The sequence below is a fragment of the Lipotes vexillifer genome, unplaced genomic scaffold, assembly GCF_000442215.2.
Source record: "Lipotes vexillifer unplaced genomic scaffold, Lipotes_vexillifer_v1.1 scaffold617, whole genome shotgun sequence".
NCBI lineage: Eukaryota > Metazoa > Chordata > Mammalia > Artiodactyla > Lipotidae > Lipotes > Lipotes vexillifer.
Genome location: NW_006771417.1, coordinates 1,516,063 through 1,534,477, shown reverse-complemented (window position 1 = coordinate 1,534,477; position 18,415 = coordinate 1,516,063). Strand labels below are relative to the sequence as shown.

The window sequence follows — 18,415 nt, the reverse complement described above, 5'->3', positions numbered from 1 at the left end:
ATATATGTATACATATAGCTGATTCACTTTGCTGTACAGTATAAACTAACACAATATTGTAAAGCCCCTAAACAAAAAAAAAAAAAAAAAAAAAAAAACTTAAACAATACTATCAACCAATTCGACCTAACATTTATAAAACACTCCACCACACAACTGTAGAATACACATAATTTTTAAAAGCATATGGAACATTTCCAAGGACAAACAATACGCTGGATAGTAAAACAAATATCAATAAATGTGAAAGGACTGAAACCATACTGAGTATGCTCTCTGATGCTAAGAAAATAAAATATCAGTAACAAAAATATACTGGAGGGAAATCTCCAAATATGTGGAAATTAGGCAACACACTTCTAAATAGCTCATGATTTAAAAAATAAATAAATAACGGTAAGTTTTTAAATGTTTGATTAAATAATAAAGAAACAAATCAAAATTTGTGGACTACAAGTAAAGTGATGCTTAAAGGGAAATCTTTAAACATTATAAAAGAACAAAAGATTAAAAACAATTATATGAATAAAAAATAAAACAATGATACAAATTTCCATCTAAAGAAGCTAGAAGAACAAACTGAAGGAAGGCAATAATAACAATAAGTAAAATCAATAAAGTAGAAGAGAGACAAACAATAAAGAAAAAAAAATCAACAGAAGCAAAAATTAGTTCTTGAAAAATGTTAAGGACTTCCAGTTTCCAGTCCAGCATGTAAGAAGAAAAGTCACCAGTCCATCCTAACAAGTAAAAAGTTGAGCAACTGAAAAATCAACAATTTTTCTTAGATTTGTCACAGAGATAAGGTCACAAGGCACAACTGGAAAGACAAGACAGGCTAATAAAGGAAACTCAAAACTTTCTGGAGCAGCAATCCCCACCACCCAGGGAAGAAGTCTGGAGTAGGGAAGCTGCAACTGTAACTGACATATTGCTAGAGGCTCAGTATGAACAACTGAAAGTTAAAAACACCAGGGGGACCCCATCATCAGGATGCCCCCACATTTTTGTGAGTTTTACCCCCTCGATCTCCAGCAGGTTCTCACAGTAAATTCCCTCAAGCCTCCAGCAGGAGGAGGGGAAAAGGAACCATTTTGAAATATGTTAGAATATTCTGTACTTAACAAGATCTGCCCTCAGTGGAAACCATTTAAACAGAGCCTACCTGCTAGGATTTTATCCAAGCCTAATTAACCTGGGGGAAGGGAAATACCCAAATCCAGCCCACTCTAGCCATCCTCCTTTCTAAAGGGAGTGGGGGAGAAAACTAGTTCCAAGTGTGAAATTCACAGTCCAGAGGCACAGGCTCACTAAAAGACCTTCTTAGTCTTTTTAGACTATAAAACGCTTCTCCTTCCCCCCACACCTAATCATCACATTTACTAAATTCCTATTTATAGAAGTTCCTTTCACCAAATACATCATGCCTAGCTATCAAAAAAAAAAAAAACTTGTAAGACATGTTAGAAGACAAAAACACAGTTGGAAGAGACAAAGCAAACATCAGCATCAAATTCAGATCTAGCAGGAATATTGCAATTATCAGACAAAAACTTCAAACATGGTAGGATAAATATGCTAAGGGCTCTAACACATAAAGTAGACAGCATGCAAGAACATACAGGCAATGTAAGCAGAGAGATGGAAATTCTAAGAAAGAAAGAAACAAACAAAATATGCCAGAAATCAAAAACACTGTAGACAGAAATGAAAAATGCTTTTGATGGGCTTATCAGTAGACTAGATATGGCTGAGGAAAGAATATAATCCAAAATACGTGAATCCATATATCCACAAAAAGACCTGTAGAAGAATATTCACAGTGGCTTTATTTATAATGGCCAAAACCTGAAAACAACCTAAATGCCCATGAATAAGAAAATGAGTAAATAAACTGTGTTATATTGATGGAATGGAACACTACTTTGCAATAAAAATGAACAAACTACTGATAAACACAACCTCAATAAATCTCACAGACATTATTCTTTAAGTGAATGAAGCCAAACATAATAGAATACGTATCAGAGGATTATTCCATTTATATGAAGTACAGGACCAGGAAAATGAAACTGTGGTTATATATAAATCAGAAGAATGGTTGCCCTGAGTGGGAGGAAGAGAGGATAGGCCAGAAAGAGATACCAAGGAACTTTCCAGGGTTGAAAGAAAGGCTTTATATCTCCAACAGGCAAAGCCGTTGGCCTATAATCCATTTACTCTCTTCATGGAAGGGGACCAGGACACCCATAGAGAAAATAAAAGGCAGGTGACTAGTCTAATCTCCTTGTCAACTAAACCTTTAAAAAAGAAAACAGACTGTTTTCTAAGAGGAAGAGACCTTATCTCTGAAATGCACTTAGCAAGATGTTCCTGGCTAAAGGATTAGTTATAATGGATAAAACACACGATTTATGGATTTATGAGTCAGAGTTCCCTGAAGAATGTCACATATGAATCTAGGGGCTGGAGATTGAGTTCAATCACCAATGGTCAATGATTTAACCAGGCCTATGTAATAAAACCTTGATTTTAAAAAAACTCAGAAGAAAATTTAAAAGTTCAGAATGATGAGCTTTGGGGGACCTTCCAGACTGGTGAACAAATCCATGTGCTGGGAGAGTGGCAGGCCCAGAGACCCCACCCACCCACCCCCTTCATAACTTCCCCTATGCATCTCTTCCTTCTACTTGGCTGTTCCTGAGTTTTATCCTTTATAATAAAACTGTAACCATAAGCATAGCACTTCCCTGAGTCCTAGGAGTTGTTTTAGAGAATTACTGAATTGAGGGCAGGGGGTGGGGGTGGGGTCATAGGAACCCTCAAATTTATACTCAGCCAGACAGAAGTGTGGGTAGCCTGGGACGTGATTTGTGGCTGGTACCTGAACTGGGCTAAATCTTGAGGGACTCAGTCCTTACCTTGTGGAGTCTGAGATAACTCCTGGTATTTAGCGTCAAAAATGAATTGTTGGACATCCAGTTGGTGTTAGAGAATTGGAAAATAGTGCTGGGATAACATATTTAGTATCAGAAAAAGCTACACATTTGAAAACCACACAATATTCTTGGGGGGAAAAAAACTGCCCTGAATCTGAGCAAACCTTGAGACCTAACTACCATAAAAGGAAACACATGGAGATACAGGAGTCTGTTAAGCAACACAAGGATGCAGATTAAGCAATTTAAGAGATCTATCAACCAAAATTCAATGTATGGGCCTAATAGGAATTCTGATTAGAAGAAATCAACCATAAAAGGACATTCATGGAGCAATATGGGAAACCTGAACACTGACTGGATATTAAATATTGAGGAATTATTGTTAATTTTTAAGTATAATAGTATTATGGTTATATCTTTTTTTTTTTTTCCTTTTTTTTTGCGGTATGCAGGCCTCTCACTGTTGTGGCCTCTCCCGTTGCGGAGCACAGGCTCCGGACGTGCAGGCTCAGCGGCCATGGCTCACGGGCCCAGCCGCTCCGTAGCATGTGGGATCTTCCCAGACCAGGGCATGAACCTGTGTCCCCTGCATCGGCAGGCAGACTCTCAACCACTGCGCCACCAGGGAAGCCCTGGTTGGTTATGTCTTTTTTGAAGTTCTTTTCTATTAGAGATACATACAAAAGCACATACATTAAAATATTATGAATGGGATTTGTTTTAAAATTACTCAGTAGATTTTTAAAAAGACTGCTGTGTACTTAATAATTGTAAAAACTGGGTGATGGATACATAAGTATTAATTATTGAATTCTCTCTTTTTAAAATGTTTGAGGGACTTCCCTGGTGGCTCAGTGGTTAAGAATCTGCCTGCCAATGCAGGGGACACAGGTTCGATCCCTGGTCCAGGAAGATCCCACATGCCACAGAGCAACTAAGCCAGTGCACCACAACTACTGAGCCTGTGCTCTAGAGCCCGCGAGCCACAACTACTGAGGCCCGCGTGCCTATAGCCCATGCTCCTCAACAAGAGAAGCCACCGCAATGAGAAGCCTGCGCACCACAATGAAGAGTAGCCCCCGCTCGTCGCAACTAGGGAAAGCCCACACACAGCAACAAAGACCCAACGCAGCCAAAAATAAATAATAGATTAAATAAATAAATAAAATGTTTGAAAATTTCCATAGTTAAAAATTTTAAAGAACATAAGAGGAAATGTAACTGAGAAATTATTAATCTCTCAAACATCCAATGAAATCCAAAGATGATTAGCTTGTAGCATAAGAAAAAAATCTATAAACAAATATAAAGAAAGGAGAGAATAAAGAGTGGGGAGATGAAGGGAAGGAAAGGAAAGGAGACAGAAAATTAACCAAACAAATAAGAGCAAATGAATATAAGGATTTCCCAGTTCATCATTCTTTACCTTACACCATTGAACATACCATACCTGCAGCTCCTGGACAGTCTGTTCTACTTTCAATTCTAATGCCTTATACCTTTCAAGAAGAACCTCCTTCTCTGTTTTAAGCTTTTCATTTTCTTCAATCAGTTTCTGGTCCTGCTTAATTTTTGCCAGGCTGACATTCGACCCTAAATTAAAGCCACCAACAGCCAAATTTTCCCTATTAAAAACAAATTCACTCATTGTAAAAAACAAACTGTGTAAGTGTTACAGGGATCAAACCCTAAAATTCTCTTGGGTTTTTTTTAGCATGATAGATCTTAAAGTTAATTCTGGAAACTAATCTAAAACCTTTACCTAATTCAACATGAAAAAATATTTTTAATGCAAACTAGATTTTATAACTGAAGAAACACTTCAAAAACAATGCCTCCAAATCTCAAAGAATACATATTCCAACTTCTTCATAGCAATATCAACTCCAGGAAATACAGTAAAAAGCATTTCTGTATCAGTTTCTTCCAATCCCTCCTCCCCATCAACTCCACTCCATCTGACAGTTTAGTTCCTAGAGCACTGATAAGGTCCCAAAAAACAGCTATATTATTACCCAAGACATGGCATCATGGCCTAGATCATGATACAGAAGTATAAGAATGGTTTGGTAAACATCAAACCTGGCTTTTTGCTTCAAGTTTATAATTCAAAATTATCTAAAAAGTGAACACCTTTGGTAATAATCAAATTCTATCACAGTACATTTTCACAGGAAGAACAAAGAGCCTCTCTTTTGTTAAAAAGGAAAGGCAATTCCCTAAAACTCATTAAAATACTCTTAAAGCCAAAGGAAAAACTTCAAGTTTATCTGAGATTCTGGCTCTTGGCTGAATCGTTTAGATTTAGGGGTAGATTTTTATTTTTAATAAATGTATTCAAAAGAGTTGGAATGAAGAGTTGGTATGTGAACTTCAAACAATTCAGGAATGATTTTTCTTTCAAAATGGCTTTTAATTAAAATATTCCTGCTAAAGAGGAGAGGAATACCTGCTTGAGAAAAACAGAAATAATCAGTATCATCCCTCAGAATCACTGACATAGTTGAGGACTCCAAAAACATAAGCCTTGACTTCTACTATGACAAGGGCTTACACCATAAATCAGAAATTAGTCAAGACTAAAAATCCCAACATAGTCTTACTTTGGAAATGTCACATGATTTCCTGCATCATTTTCACTCTTCAAGTCGAGATACAGCCTCCCACTTAAGTGGTCCTTTGGCCTGATGAAGGGTGACTGGTTTGAGCTATGCCCCCACAAAGGAATGGGGCTTTTGAGGTTCCTGAGGACAAGCTGACCAGGATCTGATTTTTTTTCCTCACAGATGTTAGTGCTGGAAGTAAGTGTGCATTTTTCTGCAAATCCTTTCTTAGCCACCTCTTCCCCTATATCCACACTGCCATACTCAGCCTGAGCAATAACTGTTCCATCTTGATAGGTTGCTTTAATTCTCATTTTTATTTGCTTTTCAAAAATCAAGCTCCCCAAAAAGATTCTGCCCTAAGAAAGATAAAAAAAAGAAGACATAAACCAGCTACACCAACATGTTTTTCTCCACTTATTTTGTTTCTACCTAGTTTTTCCAAAGATCGTATTTCCTCATTCTGAAATCTCTGTAGAAGTTGTCTTACCTTGTTGTTGGCTAAATGCAAATACACTTCTGCCTGTGTATGACTATATTCCAATTACACAGTTGCTAAAATCCTTTCTAGAAGTAGAGCTGAGACCAGTATAGGCAGCCATATTTATACATTGTTAAATGTGTACCAATTAAATACCTTAGAATGATTTTTTTAAACCAAGCAGATTCTGTTGACATTTTGGCCCTAATTACATATAATGGTGCCCTGAGGAGCTACACCACATAAAAATGAATTTTGGTATCTAGAAAAAATGCTCAAATTCAACAAAACTTTAAAAATCATTTTAAAGGCCTAATCAGGTACCCTTATTTCAAAGTAAGACAAGAGCAGAAGCAGAAAACAGAAACTCAAGGCATAAAACATCAAAAATTTTTTTAAAAACTCAACAAACTGCAATTATGGAATATGAGATGTTAGAAATTCCTAAATTAAAACTCTTAAATAGAATTTTGTCTAGGGAGCAATACCTGTGTAACTGGCATATGAGAAGACATGTGAGTAGGTACTTGATAACATTTAATTATAGATTATTGATCCACAGCACTGAGCAAAGACATACCTAAAACATATTTAGAATTGAAGATATCTTGAGATTTAACTTTAATAAGAACTTGCTTACATCTCCAGAAATCTGAACTCCTAAAATTACTTTGATATGATCCAATTTGATAATTATTCCTCTCTTCCCAAATTTCTCTAAATTCCTTACCTAACTTTCATCCTATAGAGGAAATGAATCATTTCTCAGAATATATAAAGTATAAATTTGAGACAAAAATATCTTGTTTCACATCTTCCTTGGAATCCCTGATGTAATTAATCTTATGGGCCATAACTCTCTTAGGGAGAAGCTTTATTTTTAGCTATATTCTCACTAGGTAAATATGACAAACAATAAAGCTTATGCAAATAAAACCAAATAGGTAATCATACCAATAATAATCCAGGCAACATGAGCATAAAGAACAAATTAAAAACCAGAAAATACAAGCTAGTCACATTAAAAAAAAAGAAAGAAAAAATTTTTTCAAGGTACAAGAAACTAAATAATATTGATAGGGAGTAACTATTTCCTTTTTAACTATATGGTAGTATAGCGGGTAGAAGGGAGATCAATGTAGGAGTTCTTAACTTTTTCCATGCCATAGGCTCCTTTATTGATCTGGTGAACCCTTTGGAATCCTTCTTGGAAAAATGTTTTTGAATGTATAACATAAACATAAGGAGAACTACAAAGAAAATTATTTTACTATGATATATTTTAAGCCCAGGTTAAGAACTCCTGAGCCTAAAAGGATGCATCTAAAAGGGTACAGCAGATTCAAACTACATAGGCTCAAGGATCACCAACCATCACTACCAAAAAGAAAAAAGAATTTTTTTAATCCACAAACCAAAATGACCAAGTATTCTAAGTTACCAAAAACACAGGTTTAATAAATTTTTCAAATCATAAAAATTTTAAATACCCACATATTGAGATACTTGAATTCACCAAGAACACCAATGTAGAAAGCAAAGATGGTCCAGAATGCATCACCAAAAAATGAGATCAAGCAGGCAAAGCTAACAGACTCAAAATATAATTCACTGAAATATATCTAAGATTTTGATCAATCAGAATATAGTTTTTAGTTAACCTCTTTCATAAAAAAACCTTAATTTCAACCCTTAATGTTGAAAGTCTATCTAAAATTCAAGTATAACTTCCACCCCTAACCAATCTTAATGGAAGTGACAGTGTCAGAGAATTACTGCTGCAATATATGAAATTCTTAATACTTAACACTTCAAGAAACTCTGTCCTTGGGCAACATATGAATTTAAGTGGAAATAAATCTACTTTTTACAAAAGTTCCAATTACCTAAAGCTGAATGTTCTAAAGGTATACTATTTAGAAATTTTTACACATAAATCTGATTTTCAGACTTTTCTCTGAAGTCAAATTCTTTGTAGTTATGGCCATTAATCACAATTAGTACAAAACTGTTCAACCAGATTCTCCCTGAATCATATACAATTACAGGCAGAACCCTGAATTTGGAATAAAATCTGAGTTCTCCTAAATTCTAACAAAAAGCTTTATTCAGAAATAGGAAAGCATCACTTGCTTTCTTAGTCTACCCAACCTTGTCTGGATACATTAGAAAATAGGTTAAAAGACCTTTAAACTGTTAAACCCATATTCCAATCTCTACCTCTCATTCCCTGATTCTACATGAAAATTTTCAAAGTAAGAAAGGCATTTAGGACGTAATTTAATCTTCTTTGATCTTCAGCAATTTTTACCACCATTTTTGAGTTTCAGTTTCAAGTGTGCTTCAGCATAGGTGTGAAAGTGTTGGTTTAAAATGTGTTGAAAGTATTTCAGTGCCCAGGACACCCTCTGGAAGTCTCTTTCTTTTTTTTTTTAACTGAATCCCTACTTATCCATTCATCCATTCAAATGCTAGATAAACTGGATGCTCATCTAACACCTAACAGGCAGAAGCAGGGAGATTAAGCATAAAAAATGATTAAAATACTTGTCTCTACCAAGACAGTCTTGTCTCTACCAAGCTCACCATCTTGTGGGGGGAGGAAAAAAATTACACCTCTACATGCCTATACATTGAACTAAAACAGCTGCAGGAGAATGAATGGTGGGTATCAGCAAAGACTTCTTATAAGAAATTACATTTGAACCTTCAGCTGAGAATTAATGGCTAAACATGGACTTTCTAAGCAGAGGCACTCAAGAATAACCATTTCTTTCCAGAAAACATTCAGTTTACTAATTAGTTCAACTCCAATGAATAGTCTTTTTATTGAATGTAAGCATGCAAATACAAATAATACCATCTATTAAGAATCTATGAAACATATAAAACATTCTCAATACTGAAGTTTATTTCTTCAGTTCCAAAAATAAATTTTGAAAATGACGTTTTCTTTGATTCATGTTTGTTTCAATCTACATAAATTTTATATCATCTTACTACGAGAATAGCAATGGACTTGAGTTCTAGCCCTAGCTCAGCCCTAATTAGCTTTATGACTTTAAATAACTTATTTAATTGCTGTAGACCCAATTTCTTCATTTGCAAAACAATAAGATGAGAGCAGATGAATTCTAAGGTCTGTAAATTTAAGATTCCAAGGTTCTAGGCATGCAAGAAATTCAAAACAAGCCTCTACCTTGGTCAAACATTTATATTTAAAAAAAAGTAATAAATTTTAGATTTTAAACCAAAACTTTAGGGTGTAATTTTACAATAATATCTATGCTTTACTCTGTTTATGAGAGTCTAAGTTTTAAGTACAGAAACATTTCTAAGTAACTATAGTGCAGACAAAACTACACCCAACGGCCTAGAAGATTCTAAAAACAAGAAAAAGAGGCAAAGAGAAGGTTTTCAAATTTTACTGTTCCTGGGCTTCCCTGGTGGGGCAATGGTTGAGAGTCGGCCTGCCGATGCAGGGGACACGGGTTCGTGCCCCGGTCCGGGAAGATCCCACATGCCGCGGAGCAGCTGGGCCTGTGAGCCATGGGCACTGAGTCTGCGCGTCCGGAGCCTGTGCTCCACAATGGGAGAGGACACAACAGTGAGAGGCCCAAGTACCGAAAAAAAAAAAAAAAAAAAAATTTACTGTTCCTTCTAGTACTGATTAAATTATTTTCAAATAAGTCATTTGAGCTGCTAAATATACAATACAAATCTGATTACTCTGCAATGTGATATTCCCTCAATGGCAGTATCAGCTACCAAAAGAACATCACTGTTGCACAGATTTAAAAGGAGGTAGGACTCTTGTTAAGACTACCACTGAAATTATTAGAGGTCTTCCAGAATTACGTTGCTAACCCAAAATTTAAAGGAAACGAATACAAACAGTCTAGATTAGCAGAACATCACTGCCAATTCCTATATCGAACAGTATGAGCCTCTGCCAAAATGATACAATCTAATTAATTTACAACTCCACTAATTTCAAATTTGTGATATTTATCGCCAGGGCTAGATTAAAGAGCACTTTTGTTTAATAAATACTTTCGCAAAAGCAAAAAACAAAATAATTAGATTCATCATTCTCTCCGTCATAAAAGAGACTATCCTTTGAAGCTTTCACATCAGAAGAAACTACTTACATTTATTATATGTGTGCGCATATACATACACACACACACACACACACACACACACATATGTCTTATCTGATCAATAATGTTTACCTAGCAAAGATGAGCACAAATATATTATATAATTGTCTGTGAATTATTCTATAATTTCATATTTTTCATTAATTTATACAAGCTTTTATATCAAAGAAAATTAATGGATTTTTAGCACACTTATATTGCGTTTCCAGCACATAGTTTTACTTCCATTAGCAAAAATATTTACAATCTTTGACTTGCCTGATCAAACTGGGTAACTTCTTGGCCAGAAGGAATCTGTAGTCCCCAAAGTCTATACTTTGTGGCAACACTAGAAAACTGCAGATCCAAAGGAATCTCAGCTATTTCAGATCGACTTAGAATTTCACTATTTCCATAGTCAATATATCTCACCAGACACTGGAAAAAAATGAGAGAAATGCTAATACAGAACTTAGATTAAATATCTCCAAAGAAACTACCCATTTGCTGCTTTCTGTTAACTACCTGTAAATCATGATAGCATTTTACCTGAAACTGACAAAATGCATTCAGAAATGAGAGCTCCAGCAATATCCTCAAAATATAGAAAATCCACAGTCCATGAGATCCCGAGGATTTCTATATTTGGTACTAGTTCAACCAGTACCAAACAGTACTATTTCCAACAGTACCATTTCTCATTTTGATTTTTTTTAAACAATAGTATTTAAATAAACATAAATCTATGAAACTTACAACTCTCTCCTATCTCAAATGTTAAAATCAATCAACCTTCAAAATCAATCAACCTTCTTAAATTCAAGTTGGAAACAATAAAATCTGAAAATAAAGGCAAAGTTATGAAACTTTCTTTGATAAACTTAAGCCTACTCCAACTGTTAGATCTTGGAAATGAATCAAATTCACCCTTACCTCCAGCTCTATATCTGTATAAAAAGTAAAAAAGAAAAATAGTTTATTACAAGGTCAAAAGCCATCTCGTCCTTTAATTTAAAAAAGTTAAAGCCAAACCAAAAGCAAACACAAAATATCACCTCCAGTTGTCAAACTGTGGAGAAAAGGTCTATTTCACTAAGATAAACCACTACCCATGACAGTAATAAATCAAGAGATTTTTTAAAGATATGTGGAACATTACTCAAGGTGTTTCACCTTACCTTCTTATTACACCAAGAACAATATTTACAAAACATATATATTATAAAATATTTTAAGTCCAGGAAAGTAGACACAGAAAAAAACAGTAAAAGAAACCCTACAGAGATGCTTTTACAGAGCCTGCAATGTGCAATTGCCACCAAACGGCTATTCAGAATCCTATCTCCACAAATTCCCTTAAAAATGTCCCACAATTTCACAATGTAAAAAACAAAATAGCTAAATGCAAAGAAAATTCATCACATTTAACCAAGGTGTGAGAAAGTGGCAAGCCAATCTTCATTATTAACAATATGCACATCAACTAAGTAAAAGATAACCATAACTTCAGGATCAATCAAATATTCTTTTCCTACTCAATCTTAATAGAATGAACTTTTAAGTTACTCAGCAAGAATCAAACATAATTATTAAGAACTAAGGTACAAAGAACCAATTGGTCACCAAAAATAATCACAAATTAAGTAATCTATACTTGGATAATATGGGGTGATTATACAACAACTTAAAATCAGAAGAATATTCCTGAATCTGACTTGTATTTTTTTAAGCAATTCATTTCTTTTGTGTTCTCTACAGGGAAAAATTTATGTTTTAATCAGTTTATAAGTTCATTCAACCATATTTTATTAGTACTATGAATAAGCAATGAAGGACTAAATAAGCATCAAATTTTGGAACCAAAATAAATATTCCTCAGAGCAAAAAAATTGAACACTTGTTCCTGCCTTTTCATCACTGATGATTTTCAGTACTTTGCATCTGTACCAACATTTATCTTCAGAAAATAATCCTCCATAAATCTACAAAGAGAAAAAGAAAGTAAAATTATTTGGCATTTTAATGAATTTAATGCTAAGTAGATCAGAATAATAATTAGCATTTATTAAGGACTTACTATACATAAATAAGCATAATAACTTATTTTATTCTCATAACAACGCTATGAGGCAGGTACTTTATTTTCACCATTATAAGCCCAAAGTCATAAACTAGTAAGCAGCAGAACCAGTATTCAAATTCAGGCAACTGACTTCAGAGTCCATTATGTTTTTCTGCCTCTCCAAAAAACAGGAGAGAGAAGACGAAAGACAGAAAACTCAAAAAAAGGCCCAAGCATCAAACACTTAAAGTCATGCTGTTTTGATGTCTGAAGACATAATTGGTACAATTAATTGTTCCTAAAACACAAACATGCCAAGTACATGCCACTTAAGTCTAATTCTCAACCATGGTAGGATCCCTATGTCCAACCAGACAAGAAAGATTCTTACACTTTTTACTTTATACAGAAAGATTTCAGTGTTATTGTAAATATAAGTAAATAAATTACATTAGATAATATCCTTAATACTGAACCTTCATATATTTTAAATTTATATTTTAATTTAATTATGTTTAATAGAGAACAAAGAGAAAAATTTACATACTTTAAGTCAGTGTCTCAACCTCAGCACTACTGACATTAGAGACAGGATAATTCCTTGGTGGGGGGACGGAGGCTGTCTTTTGTCATATGCGTTGTAGGATGTTTAGCAGCTTCCCCCCGGCTTCTACCTACAAGATGCCAATAACACTCCCTCCAGTTGTGACAAGCAAAAATGTCTCCACACATTGCCAAATGTCTCCGGGGGTGGGAGTGGAAGATACAAGTAACCCCAGGTTGATAACCACTTTAAATCATACATTCTCAATGGGAGCAATATTATCCCCATGGGAGTAAAAACTGGTTCTTGGGAGCATGGAGGAGAATCTTAGATATTACAGTGGTTTTTAGTCCTCCAAAGTTCAACCCTACCTGACAACATAAATAGATATCCAGTATATCTGTGGTGTTAAAATGTCTTGCAGAGAGGAGACCCATTAGGGAAAAAAATGCCTTAGAAGGGCATCATGAAAAAAAGGTTGAGGAGCATGGCTTTAAGTGATGGAGTATAAAATTAATTTATCACTCTGAACTAGGACAAATTCACAGATTTTAAAGCAAAAGGAATACAGAGGGTGAAATGTAAAAATCCTCAACTCCTCAAAGCAACAAAATACAAATCAACTTAGACACACAAATGGATAGCTAAGAAAGCAAATGCTACAAAGGACAGGTGTGTTCAATTACCACTTAACTCTGGTTCCCTCAGCTAACACTCAACAACTGAAGGGCAAGAGAGAGCACAAGTGGCCTGGTACCCTCTCCTAGCCATCTTACTTCATTTTTTAGCAAGCAAACAGGTTTAGTAGCAGAAATACCTGATCATCAACCGTCCTATCCAATTTCAAACTTTGCAAAAGATCACATTACCATTAGTTACGATTTTGTAATATATACCAATAAAATTAACAATTCAATACAAGGCAAGTGACAGAAATGGTGTATCATTGTAACTCAGTCTAGGTAGGGGTGGGGATACCTCTAGAAATAGAGCTTGAACCCAACCAAACTGAGCAATCTAAAGTTCTTGACTCTGTTAGTGTGAATAATCACAACCACCACCATAAATACAAATCTATCCCAAACAGGTTTGTCTTGAGAGCACAGTCAGAACTATATAGTTATTCCCACTGTGCCTAGTCCCAATCCTCTCTCACGACTCCACAATTCACACCCCATGTCCTGACTACGTGGTAAGAGGAAGAGAACTACTCAATCAATAAAGAAAATTTACACAGTATAATCCATTCACAGATAATCAGAGGTGGCTAAGTAATCATTTATAATGAGAAGTCTATTACTGAAAATAGGTTGAATTTTTTATAAAGTAAGTGATTTATGTCTTAACTCATAATACTATTAAACACAGTCACAGACTACAAGGATGTTTAAAGGATGTTTAAAAAAAGCCCTAAAATCTTTACAAATTGCATTATCTTATCCATTCTGATGCTCAGCTCCAAGCTACAATCCTTTCTTCCTTCTAAATTTCTTCTTACACCTTTTTATATACGTCATTGGGGTTTTAAATTATTTTTAAATAAAACTAAATAAAGGCACATTATTAAAAGAAAATCAAAGTATACCCAAAGAGGTAAAGAGTAAGACTTCCTTCCCAATACTCTTCCACATGCACCTCCTGAAAATAATTTTACATTTACACTAATTTCACATGTACACTATATGTTTATGCTTTTTTATTTATATAAATGGGTTCATTTTAAATACACTATTTTTCACCTAATTCCATATCAAAATACAGAACTCTATCTCCCTCATTTAAGTAACCAGGGCTTGGGGCTGGGTGAGACAAGCAAGGCACCCAGGGCACAAATTTTTTTTTTTTTTTTTGCGGTACGTGGGCCTCTCACTGTCGTGGCCTCTCCTGTTGCAGAGCACAGGCTCCGGACGCGCAGGCTCAGCGGCCGTGGCTCACGGGCCCAGCCGCTCCGCGGCATGTGGGATCTTCCCGGACCAGGGCACGAACCCGTGTTCCCTGCATCGGCAGGCAGACTCTCAACCACTGCGCCACCAGGGAAGCCCTGGGGCACAAAATTTTTAAAGGGGAATTCACTCTGGGGTATCAACCCAGAACTTGCAAAAGTGCCTCCTTAAATTCAGTGCTTACCTCGCCCTAGCTATCAGCCCCCAAAATGATTACTTAGTATTCCAAAATAAGGATCTACCACAGTTCATTAATTATTCCAATATAGGGTAACAGTTAAGAAGGTGGGCTCTGTGAGTTTAAATATTTGATCCACCTTTAACTAGCTGGTGATTTTCATAAAGTTATCCTAGCTGTGTCTCAATTTCCAAAAAAATAAAGTAAAAAATAATAACATCTGCCTCACAGGGTTGCTGTGAGGATTAAATGAGTTAGTACAAATGAGTGAGGATTAAATGTTAGTAGCCAAGTATTTAGAACACTGTCTGCCTCACAAAGGGTAAGATTAAAATGCTAGCTGTCACTATTATCACTACTACTACTACTCTAATATTGATATATTAAAGGATATTTAATCTCCACTTTTGCCTATTACAAATAATGTTACATTGAATATATCTGTGCAAACATCTCTGAGTACTTTCTGTACTTAAATGTCCAAAGGATAAATTCTTGGCAGAGAAAATGATGCATCCAAGACTACAGGCATTTACTATTTTGAAAAAGATGGTTAACACGCACATATAGTCATCTGATTTAAAGCAAAGATTCCAAGACAATTCAACAAAAAAAGGATTATATTTAAATAAATGGCTTTGATATAACTGGATATCGACATGGAAGAAAATTAAATGTAACCTCTACTTCACATCATAACCAAAAATTATTGGAGGTAAACCACAGCCCTAAATGCAAAAGGCAAAAACTTCTAGGGAAAAAACAAAATTGGAGAATATAGTCATGACCTTGAGGTAAGTAAAGAGATCTTATATAGGAAACAGAAAGCACAAAACAAAAAAGAAAAAATTAACAGATTTCAAATGTTATCAAGAATGTGAATAGGGAAGTCATACACTAGGAGAAGACACTGGCAACACACATATAAGACAACAGACTCATATCCAGAATATATAAAGAATATGTGCAGTTGTCCCTTGGTATCCACAGGGGACTGGTCCCAGGATCCCCCTCAGATGCTAAAGTCCCTTATAAAAAATGGCACAGTATTTGCATATAACTTATACACATCCTCCCATAAAATTTAAATCATTTCTAGATTACCTGTAATACTGAATATGATGTAATTGCTACATAAATAGTTGTAAATACAATGTAAATGCTATGTAAATAGTTGCCAGTACACAGCAAATTCAAATTTTGCTTTTTGGAACTTCCTGAAAAATTTTTGGAATGTTTTTGATCCACAATTGGATGAATCCATGGATGTGGAACCCATGGATATGGAGGGCCAACTGTACAGAACTTCCTACAAATCAATCTAAGACAAACAACCTTGAAAACTGGGAAAAGATCTAAATAGGTACTTCACAAAACAGGATATCCAAATAGGTAATAAAACCTGAAAAGCATGCTTAAGCTTAGTACTCATCAGGAAAATGAAGTTAAAATCACAAAATGACAATACACACCCACCAAAATGGCTAAAATTAGAAAGACTGACAATGAGAAGGGTTGGGGAGGACACGGAGGAACTGGAACTCTCATACTTTGCTGGTAAGGATGCAAACTGGTTCAATACTTTTCCAAACTGGCCAGTACCTACTATAGTGAAACATGCCTACCCTATGACTTGGCAATTTTACTCCTAGGTATATACAAAAAAGAAATAAGTTTAAATATCCATTAGAAGGCTTGTATAAGGATTTCACAGCAGTTTCATTCACAGTAGCCAAAAACTACAAACACTCCAAACGCCCATCAAAGGAGAACAGATAAATTTTGGTATATTTATACAGTGAAATACTGCATAGCTTGAAAAAGAACAAACACACAATAATATGGATAAATCTCAGAAATTACGTTGAACAAGCCAGACATATACAAAAGAGTACATATTGTATAATTTAAGAACAGGCAAATGAACCTATGGTGATATAAGTCAGAATAATGATTACCTTTGTTAGGGGACTACTGACCAAGAATTGACTGAGAAGGGGCCTGAGGGAATTTTCTAGGGTGATAGAATTGTATCTTGATCTGGGTGGTGATCACACAGATGCATAGATATGAAAAATTCATCAAGAGATTAAGAGATACACTCTTCACTCTAAGTTATATGTCAATTAAAAAATATATGTACATATATATATTGTCCAACTGTTCTCCATAAGTATGTCTCTTACAAATTTTTATGAATCAGTGTCAAGGGCAAGGATTCTATTTTGTTCACCACTGTATACTTAATGCTTAACACAGTACCCAGTACCTAGCAGATAGTTCATAAGTATTTTTGAAAAAGTAAACTTATTATGACGGTAGTTTATACAAATTCTAAAAACTTGCCTCTTCCTTTCAAATATATTAAAAATTCCAAAAACTATAAAATCTGAGACACAGCAAAGCTAATAAGATAGAATAATTATACCCAAGAATATGGCTCACCTTCTTTGGATCAAGATTCCCAAAAACTGAATTGGCATGGGGACAGACTTCAGACAGTGAACAACCAATCTTCATAATATCCTTATTTCTACTGATACTCTAGAAGGAAGAATAGATATAGTATAAGATTCAGTAAAATATTATTTGACAGTGTTATGCAAATGGGGGTTCTACTATGCATAATACTTAAAAGGTTTTGGAGCATTAGAAATTAAATCAATTCTTATGTCATTATTTTTTCATAGTTCAAAAAAGTTCTTTGTAAGAAATGGAACTAGGCTATTTACCAAATATTATTAATATCATATTAAGAGGTAACTTTAAACAATTGTCTCTGGGTTTTACTTTAGTTCTAATTGCTCAAAATAGATAACCACATTTTGGTCAAATGACATGGATCTTCTCACATATTTGTTGTTGTGTAAAGGAAACAGATGTAAAAACAATTTCAAAATGTACAGGTTCTCTCTATATAAATACTGTAATCTAGTTAGTAAATTTATTTCTCACAGGGGCATGGGTTAACAATTTTGAAACTACTTTAGGTATATACTAGGACTGAACAAGTAAGTAAGTATGTTCTAGATAATGAAAGCAGGGAGAGAGAAATTACAAATAAGAAGGCTAGAATGAACCTGCAGTGTTAGATTACAATTGGAAAGTATCAGTATGAACTCGTGTGTGTGTGTATACATACACACACATATACACAAACACACATATATATGTGTGCATGTGTATACATATGTTTGTGTGTGAATATATGCATATATGAAAGAGACACACAGAGATACAGATGTGTATATGTGTTAGTTATATATATATTTGTATTTATATAGTATATTTATAAATATATATATAGTTCCTATCTCTGTCCGCTGAGAAAGCCTAGAAGCCATGACATTCAAGTAGCAATAAGCACACCTAGTGCCCAGATCTTGATTTTTAAACACCGTTCTCTAATAAAAGGAACAAGAGTTCTTTGGAGAGTGGTTGAATCCAGGGCTAGGGCAGGGAAATAAAAGATGATCCTGGGGCTTCCCTGGTGGCACAGTGGTTGAGAGTCCGCCTGCCG

At 34.9% G+C, this 18,415-nt stretch overlaps 1 protein-coding gene across 1 annotated transcript in view; it reads right to left on the bottom strand.

Moving 5' to 3' along the window:
* The window catches only part of STK31 (serine/threonine kinase 31), a 91,292-nt gene that overhangs the window by 60,505 nt on the left and 12,372 nt on the right, over nucleotides 1–18,415 (bottom strand). The window contains 5 exon segments of the mRNA XM_007446750.1: nucleotides 4,393–4,567; nucleotides 5,546–5,904; nucleotides 10,448–10,606; nucleotides 12,076–12,150; nucleotides 17,341–17,439. Of these exon segments, the coding sequence (XP_007446812.1) occupies nucleotides 4,393–4,567; nucleotides 5,546–5,904; nucleotides 10,448–10,606; nucleotides 12,076–12,150; nucleotides 17,341–17,439 (867 nt within the window).